The sequence below is a fragment of the Larus michahellis genome, chromosome 8 (assembly GCF_964199755.1).
Source record: "Larus michahellis chromosome 8, bLarMic1.1, whole genome shotgun sequence".
NCBI lineage: Eukaryota > Metazoa > Chordata > Aves > Charadriiformes > Laridae > Larus > Larus michahellis.
Window position 1 is genome coordinate 45,726,777 of NC_133903.1, and position 13,922 is coordinate 45,740,698.

The 13,922-nt window shown below is 60.9% G+C and overlaps 2 protein-coding genes across 13 annotated transcripts in view; both read left to right on the forward strand.

Moving 5' to 3' along the window:
• The first annotated feature begins 2,104 nt into the window (after nt 1-2,104).
• Nucleotides 2,105-7,823, forward strand: LOC141747610 (uncharacterized). Of its 4 annotated transcripts, none has more exons than XR_012588773.1 (5): nt 2,105-2,394; nt 2,665-3,643; nt 4,531-4,702; nt 6,019-6,314; nt 7,395-7,823. XR_012588773.1 is itself a non-coding variant. In XM_074598143.1 (4 exons), exons 1-4 carry the CDS (start codon nt 2,113-2,115, stop codon nt 7,462-7,464), a joined length of 1,503 nt encoding a protein of 500 aa, XP_074454244.1. In that variant the 5' UTR covers nt 2,105-2,112; the 3' UTR covers nt 7,465-7,823. The 4 variants fall into 4 exon arrangements, 2 of the variants coding, with proteins under 2 accessions (XP_074454244.1, XP_074454245.1); XR_012588774.1 differs by having other exon boundaries at nt 6,019-6,175; XM_074598143.1 differs by lacking the exon at nt 6,019-6,314.
• Nucleotides 7,824-8,513: 690 nt separating this feature from the next.
• Nucleotides 8,514-13,922, forward strand: part of DMAP1 (DNA methyltransferase 1 associated protein 1) — a 38,421-nt gene continuing 33,012 nt past the window's right edge. For 2 of the 9 annotated variants that reach the window (XM_074598128.1, XM_074598122.1), the window contains exons 1-2: nt 8,536-8,642; nt 12,547-12,703. In XM_074598128.1, the coding sequence (XP_074454229.1) occupies nt 8,545-8,642; nt 12,547-12,703 (255 nt within the window). In that variant the 5' untranslated portion in view covers nt 8,536-8,544. The other 7 variants (XR_012588770.1, XM_074598121.1, XM_074598123.1 and 4 more) reach the window with 5 other exon arrangements.

Genomic DNA, 13,922 nt, shown 5'->3' on the forward strand with positions numbered 1-13,922 from the left:
CCCACAGCCGAAGGACCATCAGGGCTGTGGCGGGGACCCCCGTGCCCACCCCGCAGCTCACAGCAGGCAAATCCCTCCCATGCCGCCCTCCCCGGCTCCCTGCACAGTCAGCGCTGGCAGCGCTTGCGTTGGTGCAGTGCCTGGTGTGGTGCCGCTCCCCTCCGTGCTGGCCCTCCCACCATAGCATCAGTAATAAGAGTTTCCTGGGGAATATCCCACATTTGCAAGAGATATTGGCTGTAAAAATGAACCCGATCTGCTGGCGACGCCTCTCTTAAAATAAGCCAGCGCTGCACGGGTGCAGACGCCAAAACTGCCTGGAAAAGGGGAAAACCAAGTGGAATTAGTGCTTGTCTCCTGTGGCATCTGCTCTCACTTATCTATAAAAGTTCGGGGCAGAAATTGCCTTGTTATTAATTATTATTTGGCCAAGAAACAAATAATAGGCTTAACCGGTGACTTAAATAAGCTACTCTGGGGGCCAGGCTAAAAGGGATTTCGAGTGATGCCCACATGCTTCTTTGACACTTAGGAGGTGACTTTTTCCGAAGAAGGACTTTGCAGCCCGTGTGTTTCGACCCACTGGGTGGCATTAATAAACCCGCTCCCTCGCTGGCAGCCAGGCACGCGGGGCCCAGCCAGCGACCCAGTGTGTGCTCTGAAAACCAGGGCAGGGATTCCTGGTAAAAGGGGGAAGATTTGAATCGTTGTTGTTCCACTGGATTACTGAAATAATTTATTGCACTGCTCCACCCTTATAATTAAAGCACGGTGATGAAAGCAACTGGTAGAGTAGCTTTGGATCCAGAAGCAGCGTGTGCGTGTGTGTGCGCGCACCTCACCTTTGGTGTTTATATTTGTTTTTTTTTAAATCGACTCCTCTCTTCTGAATAGCGCAGGCAGCAGCCCCAGTTCTTAGAAAGGTATCTGGGGATGGAAAGCCCCAGAAAGCAGGGAGACAGGCTCCGAGAGATAAGGACCATTGCTTCTTGACAAGCGCAACAGCAGCAGGGCCATTCCTGGTACTGGCTGGACAGGGGCCAAGTGGAGAAGGTCTTGCTACGAGCCGGACAGGGTGGCAGAGAGCCCCCGGGGAGGCCTGCCCAGAGGCCCCGGGTCTCCATGCCATGTCCTGACACGCTAGCACGGAGCAGGGTACCTAGGTGTCTCCTACGAGGTGGGACATCCAAATCCCCTCACATCCCAATCCCCATGGGAAGCCCCAGGGCGGACAGCACTTTCCCGGTGGCTCCGTGGGACAGGCAGGGTCAGCCAGCCAGTCCCATGCCCCCCATGGCAGAGCAGTCAGAGACTCGGCTGTGGCGCAGGTCCCAAGGCAGGGCAGACAAACGTCCCGCAGGGGCTGTGGGGCAAGATGAGGCGATGCAGGCAGGTGCCAGCCCCCCAGCAGGGTCTGCCCGGGCAGTTATCTCGACTCACACACGCACTCTGCGCCCGACCAGATGGGAGCTGCTGCGCTCTGGGCTGCTGATTGCCTCACTGACAGCGCTGGTGCGGGGGGACATGGCCTCACAGGCGCTGTTACATGAAGCGAGTGGTGTGGTGGCAGCGGGGGTCAGCCACCCCGGCCCAGCTCCCTGGCTGGCACAAGCACCCATTGCGACGCCACATTTGCTCGCTGATGGGCTCGATGTCCCCCATGGCGGGCACTGTGCCTGGCTCACTGGCCAGTGTGCTCTCAGCTGTAACCCCACACCAGACCTTCCCACTCGCGTCCACGCACGCTGGCGTGAGACACGGCCATTGACTCTGCCCGACTCGTGGCAGGGTGCCGGGGGACCCCTGGCTCTGCGATCTACAACCCCCTACACACTTCCTCCCCACTCGCAGTGTGGGGAGAGGTGATAGGGCACCACTGCCAACCTTACGTCTTGGGGACGGGCAGGAGGGACCCCGGGCTTTGGCGATCCACACCAGCAGGGGCGGCAGGGTCTCCCGCCGTGGACCCAGGCTGGCAGCGTGCGGGGGGAACGCTGGGAGCCCCCCGCCACGCTGCCCCGGCCGGGCCGTCGGGCCAGGGGCCGCCGACGGCCCCCGCCAGCCGGGGCAGCCCGACGCGAGAGGGGCGTGTCTCGGAGGGGAGGCCAGCCAATGGGAGGCGGCGGCGGTGGATATCAATGCAGGCCGGGCCAATCGGGGCGCAGCCATGCTGTTAACAGCTTAGGGGCGCGGGGCGGCGCAGAGCAGGGCTGCCGCCGCCGCGGGGAGCGGAGCGGTGCCGGGCTCCGCGCACCGCGCTCCCCCGAGCCCGCCCCGGTTCCCCCCACGGCCCGGCCCGCCATGGCGGCGGCCGTGGACGACAGCACCCTGCCCTCCATCTCCACTTTCGCCAACCTGTTGCCGCTGGAGGAGCGGCCCGCCGACATGCTCCATGTAAGCACCGGGGTGGGGGCGGCAAGGGGAGGGGGTCTGGGGGGTACGGGGCAGAGCGTCCCAGGATGGGGCTCAGCCCGGCTGGTGGGGGCGGACCCCCTGCCGCCATCGGAGGGCGCCCCGGGGGCGGCGCAGCCGGAGCGGTGCCGACCCGTCGGACGGGTTGGGGGGAGCCGCCGCCCCGAGCGGGAGGCGCGGACCGCGGTGCCCGGGCGGCGGGCGCCGCCGCAGCCGTCGCCCCGCCGGTCCTGACGCCCCTCTTTCCCGCAGAGGATGCTGCAGCAGGACGGCGCCGCTGCCGCCGCCGTCAAGCGGGAGGAGGACGACTTGGGCAAGTTCGTGGACTTGGACTTCATCCTGGCGCACACCAGCAGCGGCGGGCAGGGGCCGCCCGGCCCCGGCCCCAACTACCCACTGCCCGAGACCCCCGAGAGCTGCGGCACCACCTACGACAGCGACGGCTCCTACCCAACCCCGGGCAAGTTCCCGGCGCCTTACCCCGAGGGCCAGGGCCACAGCTATGTGGCCGAGCTGCTCACCCCGGATCTGCCCGGCCACTGCGACCTGCAACGGAGGGAGTACACGGAGCTGCGGGTGCCCGGCGGACCCCCCCACCATCATCCCCATCACCACCCGCCCCTCCACCTGGCCCGCCCGCTGCCCCTGGACCCCGCGCAGCCCTTTGGGCCCCGCATCAAGAAGGAGCAACCGGAGGAGCGCGCCTGCATGCTGGGGTTGCCCGCCGCCGAGTACCTGGGGCCGGGCGGTGGCGAGCATAAGCCACGCGTGGCGCCGGGTCCCGGGCCGGGACCGGTGCCGGGGCCGCCGCTGCCCTACCCGGGCTTCGCCCACGGCCGCCTGGGTCCCCCCGAGGAGCCGCTGCCCGGCGCCGACCCCCACCTCCTGGCCGACCTGCCGCCCCATTACGCCGTGGCCCCGCACCGCTACGCGCCCCACTTCGCCCCCCAGCCGCCGCCGCAGTTTCATGGACACTTCAGTGTTTTCAGGGAGCCCCTGAAGGGGCCGGGGCCGGGCCCGGCGGGGTTGCCGGGGCTGCTGGTCACGCCGCCCAACTCCCCGGTGCTGGAGTACTTCCCGGCCGGGGCCCCCCCCGAGGACTGCAAGCCCAAGCGCGGCCGCCGTTCGTGGGCGCGTAAGCGAACGGCCACGCACAACTGTGAATACCCGGGCTGCGGCAAGACCTACACCAAGAGCTCCCACCTCAAGGCGCACATGCGGACCCACACGGGTAAGGGCGCGCCGGGTGTGTGTGTGTGGGGGGGGGGGGGCAGCCACGCGGGGGGCGTGCGGATGGGGTCCCGGGTCGGGGCACCGGGGCGCACAGTGAGACACGCGAGCCCGCCGTTCCCGGGGGTGTGGAGGGGCTCCGGGGGAGGTGGCGGAGAAGACCCCCGCGGTCAGTCCCGGGGCGCTCGGAGGGTCCCCGTGGTGGGGCTGGGCGGGGGCACCCAGAGAGACCCCGTAGCCGGCACGGGGCTGTGCAGAGGGATCCTGCGTGTGGCAGGGTGCAAGCGGGGGTGTCCCCGGGAGTGCTCAGAAAGACCCCCATGGTGGTGTCGGGCAGGGGCACGTGGGGGCCAAGGCACACAGTGAGACCACCCCCGCCATATCCCCCCCTTACTGGCCTTAGGACCCAGGGATGCCTGAAGAGGCAGGAGCAGGGGGCACGTGGAGAGGCCCCCCCAAATGGGCTGTGGGCACATGGAGGGAGGAGACAGACTGGGAGTGTATGGTGAGACACTGGCAGAGCTGGGACAGGGCACATGGTGCGGCTGGACAGCAGGGACGGGCAGGGGGAACACCCACAGTTTGAAGTGGGGCAGGGGCACGTGGAGGGGTGCTGCTATGGGGCAGGGGTGCCCATAGGACGGGCCCCATGCAGGGCACATGGGAGAGTGGAGCACGTGGGGAGGGGCAGGAAGGTGGGAGACAAAAGGAAAGGTGGGTCAGGCAAAGGTGTGTGTGGGATGAGTACACAGTGGGGCTCCCTTCTCCGAAGGATAGTGGGCAGGGATCCCCCTTAAAAGGTGGGGGTGCTGGGCAGGGGAGCGCAGGGGTGAAGGCGTAGGGAGGATGGGGACCTTCAAGCCCACTGACACCCCCTCTCCTCCGCAGGTGAGAAGCCCTACCACTGCACCTGGGAAGGCTGTGGCTGGAAATTTGCCCGCTCCGATGAGCTGACCCGCCACTACCGCAAGCACACGGGGCACCGGCCCTTCCAGTGCCACCTCTGCGAGCGGGCTTTCTCCCGCTCCGACCACCTTGCCCTCCACATGAAGAGGCACATGTGAGCGGCAGGCCGTGGCTGGACTTGGTGTCCCCGGAGCCAGCTCACGGTGTAAATAGCGTCGGGCTGGGGATGGCACTGGGGAGCAGCCTGGCCGCCCAGCCCTCTCCGCTTGTAGCTGATAACTAGTTTTCTCCTCCTGCCCCTGCTGTGAGAGCTGGGCCCAGCCGAGTGGTGGGGAAGGGCTGCTTTGGGGTATAGATGGGGAACAAAGCTGCAAGAAGTGTCTCCAGCCCCTGCCCAGGCACACCACTCAGTTCCCCACACCTGGAGGGTCCCCCCCAGCCAGGCACCCGATGAGTGGCGGGGCTGGTGCAGCAGGGATCTGTCCCCAGAGCTCCTGGCTTGTATTTGGCATCAGCTTAAAAACCTTCCTCCTCCCCTGATCTTGGCACCCCCTTGGCTCCAGGGACTCTGGTGGCAGACTCCGGCCAGGTTTTGGCCAGAAACCTGCGCCCGCTGGGTGTGTGGGTCACAGTGCTGGGAAGTGGATTGCTGGTCTTCTCGGTTGTGGCCATCAGAACAAACTTCCTGACCCAAAAGCCCAGGCTGGATGGGACGAAGGTGGGACCTGACTGTGGCTCGTGGCTATAAAGGTTTGCAGGGGTTGGCAGTGCAGTGTCACCTTGCAAAGGGAGCAGGGATGCTCCCGTTGCCAGCTTGGGACCCTGACAGGAGTCCCGTCCTGGCCATTCCCACAGTTTTCTGCTTGGGAGCCTAAAATGGCTCTTCTGGCTCTCATCTGCTTTCATTTGTCATGTTCTTCCCCTCAGGATGACACCAGGTACTGCTGCAGCTGCCTTCCCCATGCTGCTTTTTTAAATTTAGTGTGTAAAGGACAGTGAGTCCAGCTATGAATGCCCAGGTCTCTGCTATACTTGAAACTTTCATATAGGGAAAAGAAAAAAAAAAAAGAACTCAAAAGAAAATGAGTCTTTTTATGTGCAGCTTCTGCAAAGCAAGTTGTAAATTAAACAAAGCAGTAATATATAATGTTTCTGTTTTTTTAATATATTTTTTTCTTCCAGCTGGGAACACAGATGAGTCTCGGCTTTGGGAAGTGCACTGTTCCCGTCTGTGTATATTGTTAATTAACATTTCTCTGCTTGGGCACGTTAGGTCTCTCGCACTCCGAAATGTTACTTTTCTTTATATGCAAACTGTTGAAATATTGTGATCTGCTGTATAATAAATAAACAAGATGTAAACATGAAAGAGCCAGGAGAGTTTACTTTAAAGCTTTCTTCTAAGAGGAGAGGGTGAGGCTGGGCTGGCTTGTCAGTAAATATTTACATCGATGTTCATTTCTGCTTAAGTTAGCTGCGGAGGATCGATGGGGAACGCCCAAGCCTCGGCATCTGAGCAGCATCTCCTGTGCAACAGCTCTTGAGTCACCCCACTTCCCCGTGCCTCAGTTTCCCTAATCTGCAGATGGGGCAATTGCGGCACCGGGATGGCGTGACTGGTCCTGCGGTGAGTCACTGCCGAGGGGAATGGCAGCCGAAACTGTACCGGGAGCCTCGCTGGTCCCGTATTCCTCCCGAGCGGTTCCGTCCCGCTGTCCCCTGCAGCAGGAGCACTGTGGCACCGGCCTTGTGGTCACAACCGGGAGGTTGGTGGCAGCTGCCCAGCCCTGTGTGCTGTCTCTGCTGTCCTCCTGGGGGTGGCCCAGCAGCTTGGCGGGGTTCAGGTGCTGAGGTTTCCCTGCGTTAATAGGTGGTGACTCAGCACGAGCGTGCTGGCAGGTCCCAAGCTCAGCAAGCAGGTCTGGCTCCATCCCTCCCTCCCACGGCTGATTACCTGTGATGCACGCATCCCTCTGAAGGCTGGGACGTGTCCGGACCTGACACCATGCTGGCAGTGCAGGGAGCATGCTGTACTGTCTGTGCGGTGCCCTGGCCCAGGGTGGTGGTGGCTTCCTCCTCCCGTGCTTGCCACCGCAACCCCAGGCGGCTGGCCAGGGCTGGGGGATGCCCTGAGGTTTCTTGCCCCGCAAGCGGAAATGGGATGTAGCTGTGCTTCGAACAGGGGCTGGGCAGGGCTGATCCCGCTCCTTCCTGGTTTCCTGCTTGCAGCTATGGAGAGTCAAACTGGAAAAAGAGATAGGAAGGGCAAAGTGGGACTGATGCCTCCCCAAGGGGTGACAAGTGTCCTGGGGTTATGTTGAGTGTCCTGGAGCCAGCACCCAGCCTTGGGGTCTGCCCTGAGCAGGTACAACAGCGTGGGTGTCTCCAGGCAGGGTGGCAGCAGCTTGGCATGGGATCATGGGACTGCATCCACAGGTGTCACAGATCCACCAGGCTCAATCACTTGTCCTTTCCACAGCCAAAACGCCTCCATCCTCCGCTTGCCCCACTTTCTGAGAGGTACCTGCGTGGGGGTGACTGTGCTGGGACACGAGTGACCTGTGATGGGCTACCAGGGGTGTTCTTGCTCCTGGGACCCTCGCTACCCAAAGGCAACGATCTGATGCCGGTGGGGTGGCCGGAGCAAAACTGCTGCCTCTTCCCCAGAGTTTTGTTCAAAATGTCACATGGAGGGAGAGGGAGAGGGAAAGGTGTGGGCTGTTTGAATTAGCGATGAGTCAGGCTGGCAAAGCCAGATGGGGAGAGAGTGCGTGCCTGCGTGTTTGTATGCGTATAAGTAATCTCTGGCTTTGTGTTTTTATTATGATTATTATTTTTATTTCCAGGGGAACGATGAATTTCTCCAACCATCCCGTCCCACTGGAAAGGCTGGCTCTGCTGTCCTGTCCTCCCTAAGCATCCTGGGAGCCGGAGTGACGGTCCGTGGCTGTTTTGAGGTTCGGCTCTGAGATCAGAGCACAAACCAGTTCTTCCTCGCCTTTCATCATCACTGCGCTAGGGCGGGAACGAAGTCCGGCTCTGCTGCCGCTGCCTTACATGGAGGCGAGAGCCAGGGGAAGGCGTTTTGGCTCCTTCCTCAGGCAGAGCCGCTCCAGGTTTGCTCCCCTGGGCCCGGGGCAAGGCGCTCCTTTCTTTGGGCACACGATGGGGCACGGCGGTTGCAGAGACCGGCATGGCTGGGAACTTTGCCTGGGCGAGGAGTGGAAATGACAATTACAGTTAATTTGTTGTTAATAAAAAACACCCTCTTCCAATTGCCTGGGCCAAGATGCACTTTCCGTTGGAGGAGGGAGCCTGGTCCCATCCCCAGCAAAACCTGCCCTGCAAAGCGATGAGGGCAGCAAGAAAACACCCTCGGAGTGCTGAGGAAGGCAGGGCTGGGGCACAATCCCTGCCTGCGGTCTGTGTGCCCACAGCCAGCTGGGAAGTGCTTTGCCACAGCCTGGCAGGGGCACACGGGGACCCAAAATGTGCCAGCCAAGCCGGGTGAGACCCTGCTTTGCAGGAGATGTGGCACTAACAGTGTGTCCTGTGCCGGAGGAGAGGAGGATGCTCCGGGGAAGCCATGCTGGCTCCTGAAGTGCTGATTTACCCACGTACAACCCCTGGGTCCATGGCTGGCCCAGCCTGAGGCAGGTCTTGGGGTCCTGGATCACACACTGGGCTGCTGTAGGGACGGTGCAGATGGAAAGTTGGCTGGCAGGGCAATGCTGTGATGTCCACACCACCGTGCCCACACCAGGGCCATGCAGACCCTGCTCTGGGACGTGTCTCCTCCCACCAGCCTGTCCGTTCTTTCTGGTCACCTCTGGCAAGAAGCCCCCTGGGAGCCACGGTGGAGGATGACACAGAGGACCCTGAGCCCCCCTGCAAACCTTAAAGCTCAACCTTGTGGCTTTGGGGTGCAGCAGGGAGGCAAGCGGGGAAAGGAAGGAGCGAGGCATGGAGAAACACCTCCCGGCAGAGGAGTGAGTCATGGCCGCAGCGTGGCCTGGCACCCAGCAGTCACCTGCCATCAGGAGCAGGGCCCTGGGGGTTTCATGGCTGGAGGCGGAGGTGAAAGAGCAGCTCGGGTGGGTTTCTGTTGACTGGGGGTGACCCAGCTTGTGTCAGCCCATGCTGCAGCCACCAGGTCCCACAGAGGTGGCTCGGGGGTGCGGGGCTGTGGGGAGAAGGTGGTGTTGCAGGTTTCGGAGGGCTCCTTGCCCAGGGCTCGACCCTGGCGTTGCTGTGGTCCATGGGGACAGCATGGAGCTGGGGAAGGGATGCGGGTGTTGTAGGTGGGATGCAGCCTGGGTGCTCTGGGGTGGGAGGGACAATTTGGGGGTTCTTGGAGGGGCTGACACAGACCTTGCCTTGCCACAAGGCAAGGTGGGAGCTTGGGTCCCCAGGGACAGAGCATCCCCGCTGAAGGATGCTCCCAGGGCTTGTGTGCTTCTTCTCAGTGGGGCAGTGGGAAGTGTCCCATCCCTGCCATGGGGGGTAGGTCCAGCAGCCTGCCCCCACGTCCCCGCCGCTTGGGGTGGGCCAGGCGCCGTGATAACGGGGTTGTGGCTGTCACCGCACCCTTAGGAAACATTTGGCTTCAGGCACCTGAACCCACGGGGAAGCGATAACTCCCCGACTCGCTTGCCCTGCCTGGACCCACACCTGGTGCTATCGTGCCTTAGTCACACACCGAGAGTTTTTCCACTGCCGGGCCCCAGATAACCTCCTCCCGGCCCACTGGCCGCAGTGTTTGCACTTGTCCTCCTCCGCTGGTGCCAGGCTGGGAGACACGCAACACCTTGAGCCCCAGGCTGGAGACACGCACACCTCTGGCCTAGGGCCACCTTTGGCCATGCCTGGCAGCCAGGGCATGGGCAAAGGGCATGAGGAGCATCCTTCTTTCCCCCAGGACCCTGGGGGACAGGCAGCTGGCTGGGAGGGGGCCAGTGCTGTGGCTAGGAGGGGGCCAGCGCTGCCTTTCTGCCAGGGCTAAATGTAGGGGGACAGCCCTCCCCCAGCTGCTGGGTCACCCAGGCTTGGCACCCTGTGCCCACAGGATGGCAGGAGGTGGGTGATGGGGCTGCAGTGAAAGGACAGCGCTGCTGGCTTTTGCTGTCCCCCTAACGAAGATTTGGGGCACAGGAGCACTGGGCTCCCTGCCATTGCTGGCCTTCCCCAACCTGCTGCATCCCCTGGGCTCTCCCTGTGCCCTGTCAGGGCAGAAGCCTGGTGCTCTGGGGAGGTGACAGACCTGGGCACGTGCCCCCGAGAAGGACTCTCAAGGATGGACCAGGTGTGTGTGGGCTGACAAAGGTCTCCAGCTGTGTCCCTTTGCTCTTTGAAGGCTGTACAAGCTCTGGGGTGCAGCGGTTGCTGCCCAGAAACAACATTTCTGGGTTTCCTTTGAAGGCAGTGCTAATTGTTCTGCTGCTGATCAGGTTAGCAGAAGCGCTCAGCTAATGTGTTTTGCTTGCAGGTCCATACAGCTGCTGGTGGGATGCAGCCCCGCAGTGACACCCCCACTCACAGGGTGCGGGGGAGGCGGGCTGTGAATAACGCAACCCAGCTGCCCACAATCGCCACCTTTCGTGGGGTTAAAAAGCTGCTGCCCTGGGGAGGGTAGCTCAAAATGTGTTGTGGGCTTAGTTTGTTGAAGAGGAGTGAGTTGTCATCGTGTACTGGGGCAGAGCCTGGGCTAAGTCCGTCTGGGATACGGCTGGAAGTTCAGCTTGAGCAGGTCAGGCCCAAAAGTGGGGGATGTAATCAAAATGTGACACTGAATGGCCACCTGTCTCTGGATTTTATTTCCATACTGGTTGCCTTTTCTGTAAGTGCTGTTTAACAACACGATTAGACTGTGAACGACCCGCCAGTGAGGGGCAAAAAGAGAGATCCTCTTTCTTTGGTCTTACAAAGTTCTCCCTGGAGCACCAGTGCGCAGGCAGAGCAGGGTGAGGCAGCAAGGTGGCAGCGCTGGGAAAGCCCTGTCTCCCTCTGCAGACCCATCTTGGGGGAGCATGGACCCCACCTCCAGGCCAGCTGCGGCAAAAGAACACGGAAAGGTGCTAGAAATGATTAGGAATGGCCAGGCACGCTGATGGGGGGAGGACTGGGGTGGACATGGCAAAGCTGAGAGCAAATGAGCAGGACAGGAGAAACCTTGGGATCAGCTCTGTCCTAGTGGGAGGAAGGGCCAAGATGGTAAAAGCCATCCCTGGCAGCGTGGGAAGGGGCAGAAAAGGGCTTAACTGATTAGCGGGGACAACAGATGACACTCTGGGGGTGTCACCAGTTCTCATTGGGGCACCCTGTCACTTGCTGGGCCCTGCTGTGGTGGTGAGGTCCCCGTGGAAAGGGATGGCCAGCAGGATGGGAACGGTGGCAACTCCAGCACAGGCTGGAGCCACCCTGGCACAGCGGGGTTCATCTCACCTTGGGGCTGCTGCACAGGAGGTCCTCTCAGGGGCACCCGCTCTCCTGGGCTATCTGAGGTGACTGGCAGATCCCCATGGATCTCGGTGCCCCATGCCAAAACCTTCTGCTTTGGCCAAACCTCTGCCAGGCAGCCTTGCTCCTGCCTCGATACAGCAGGAAGGTGATTTCTTGAAGTCCCTCCTGGCTCCACATTGCTATTTCTTCCCCTTTCCCCATTCCGCCCTCTCTTTCCTCCGACAGGGAAGAGGAAACGGGACAGTCCTCTAAATAAAACTTTCACTCCCGTCTGCCCTGTGGCCTCAGGTAAGCGCTGCGACTCTGGGATGCTTCCGGAGGGTTTTCTTGCCAAGCGTGAAGGCGAGGAGCGGACGCTTTGTCAAACGAAGCCGGGACGGGCAGCCTGAACACACCACATGGTGCAGTGCCCGCCTGGCAAATGGCCACCTGGCATGGCCAGCTGGCCGCTGGCGAGGCCAGCAGGGCTGGCAGCGAGGGTGGGACAGCCGCCGGGCGGCGAGGAGACGGCAAAACTCCTTATGAGCTCTGCGGGGAACGGGGGTCAGCCCCAAGACCCTCGGGAAGGCAGGGCTCTGGGCGGCCTGGCCCTGGCCTGCCCCACGGCCCCGCTGTCCCTGGCCCAGGCAGAGCCCAGCAAACAGGGGGAACGGGCTGGCCCCGGGCTTGTCGCTTCGGGCAAGGGGAGCGGGGGTGGGAGCACCCTGGAAGGCCCTGCAGCCCCCTGCTCACCCACACGGGGTGACCCTCGGGCCGGCCTGATGTGGGGGGGTGACCCAGGGCCGGTCTCGGGGACATCAGCCGAGCCCGGGCACAGCACGGCTGTGCTGCCACCTCCTGGCGCGGCAGCGAGTCCCGCCTGCCGCGGGCTCTCCGCCCGCGGCGGGGAAGGAGGTATGTCGGCCCCGAGCGGGTTCGGATGCTGCCGCAGGGGAGGCAGCACCGGCGGCGCCGGGTCCGGGGCGGCCGCTATCTGCCGGGAGCGGGGCGCGAACCCACCACCCTCCGCCCTCACCCCCAACCCCGTCCCCAGTGGTGCGTCACCCAAAGGGCTCCGGGCACTTCCGTGCGCCTCTCGGCGGGAGCGGAAGTGGCGCTGCCCGGGCCGCTGTGGTGGCCGTACCGTCCCGGTGGCCGTGGAGCCGGCGCGGGTGGGTGAGTGAGCGCGGGAGCGGTTCGGTTTGGGGGTGTCGTGATCTCACGGCTGTGGTTTGTCTCGACCGTCCTCCTACGGGCTTCCCGGGACCCCGCCACGGGGCTCCGGGCCGCGGACTCGGCGTGCGTGGGCCCTGGGACCGGCCGGGTACAAGGCCTCGTTGTTGGGCCTGGGGAGGATGGGGAGGCGGCTCAGGGGTCTGTGCGTGTATATGTAGATACGCGCGGGTGTGTGTATATATGCATATATATACATGTATGCGTGTATGTATGTAGGTATACGTGTGTATATATATACGCACATATGCCTGTTCGTGTGTGTATGGGATGTCCCTGGGGAGGTGCACGCTAACTTCGGCTCCCTTGTTTCCCACCCGCTCCCAGAGCTGTAGAGGACGGACAGGACGGCGGCAGAGGAGGGCAGCGGGCAGGCGGAGAGATGGCGACGGGCGCAGATGTGCGGGACATCCTGGAGCTGGGTGGCGTGGAGTCAGAGAATACGGGCACTATCAACAAAAAGGATATCATCAACTCGGATAAGGTGAACTGCAAACGCCCTAAGGCGCTGCTTCTTGTTTTCTAGGCACTGACTGGCTTTGCGTGTGGTGTCTGGGGTGAATATTGGAAAAAAAATGGAATAAAGCATGTTCCTACTATAGTCGATTTATTTTGGAGTTTCCTAGGAGTATCTGGAAATGCGTGGAGGACCCCGCACATGGGTTCCTGGTTCTTAGTTAATTGCCCCGTGGCTTTTGGGGCAGTATTTGAGCTGGAGCTGTGTAAGTGGTGTTCTGGTGAGCTAGGCCTGGCCCCAGCTTTTTCATCACCCCAGAATGTTTTCATCTATCTCTAAAATTACCATTTTGTGGAGTAAGCGTGAAGTGTATTTACCATCTAGTCGCCAGGCAGACGGAAATAATATAACACAGTCCTGTTTTAGAAGAAAAACAGTCTGACTTGATTGAACAGTAAATGTCTTCAAACCATGGGAGCGGTTTCCGTGTGGGGAAGCTGTGTGATGGGTTTGGGAGAACTGGGGTGTGTTGCCTGTGGGAACGTGGGCAAGTTAATAAGCTTTGTTTAGGATGTATGCTGTCATGTGCTGCGTTCTTTGTGGTAATATGCTATGGTATGTTGTTGCCTTCTGTATTTTAAATTCAGGTGAGGTCTTCGGTGTCCTGTGCTTTGCAAAGTGTTGGGAAGGTCAGTTCATGAGTAGTTATGAAGTGTGGAGGTGCTTGGAAACAAGCTGGGGGAGATGAAATCCCCAGGAGCTCTCTGGTACAGAGATGGTCTGATCTGAAGTAAAGACTTTGTATTTGTTTGGAAAAAACAAACAAACAAAACCAAACATACACAACCACCCCATCCCTGAAAGTACCTACTGAGTGCCTTTACTTGCCTTCAATGAAATGTTTGTCTTTGAAGAGGAGCACAGTGGTTTCATGACTGCCTTGCTGAGGATAGGACACACAGTATAATCGGTGTGATTGAAAACTGATGAATTTCAGTAATTCAAAGCTGAAATATTAAAATCAGCAGTTATCGCCTGTGTTGGTGAATAGTGTGTCCAGCGAGCAGCTTGTTGGCTGGATTCAGCTTGCAGTCTTGTGCCACTGAGTGTTCGGAATTGCGAGTTCTTTAGATGTGTTTGTTAGCTAGCAGAGAGCTGAAGGAGTACTGGTGGCTGTCTGTCTCCCTTTTGGAGAAGAGAATAAGATGGGTTTCTCCTCAGATTTACTCTAATGGAAACACAGAGG

Coding starts and splice junctions, on each gene's coding strand:
- LOC141747610 (XM_074598143.1), top strand. CDS start 2,113: ATGGGAGGCGGCGGCGGTGGATATCAATGCAGGCCGGGCCAATCGGGG. Junction 3,644..4,530: donor GCACATGCGGACCCACACGG/GTAAGGGCGCGC, acceptor TCTCCTCCGCAG/GTGAGAAGCCCTACCACTGC. Junction 4,703..7,394: donor CTCCACATGAAGAGGCACAT/GTGAGCGGCAGG, acceptor TTTTATTTCCAG/GGGAACGATGAATTTCTCCA.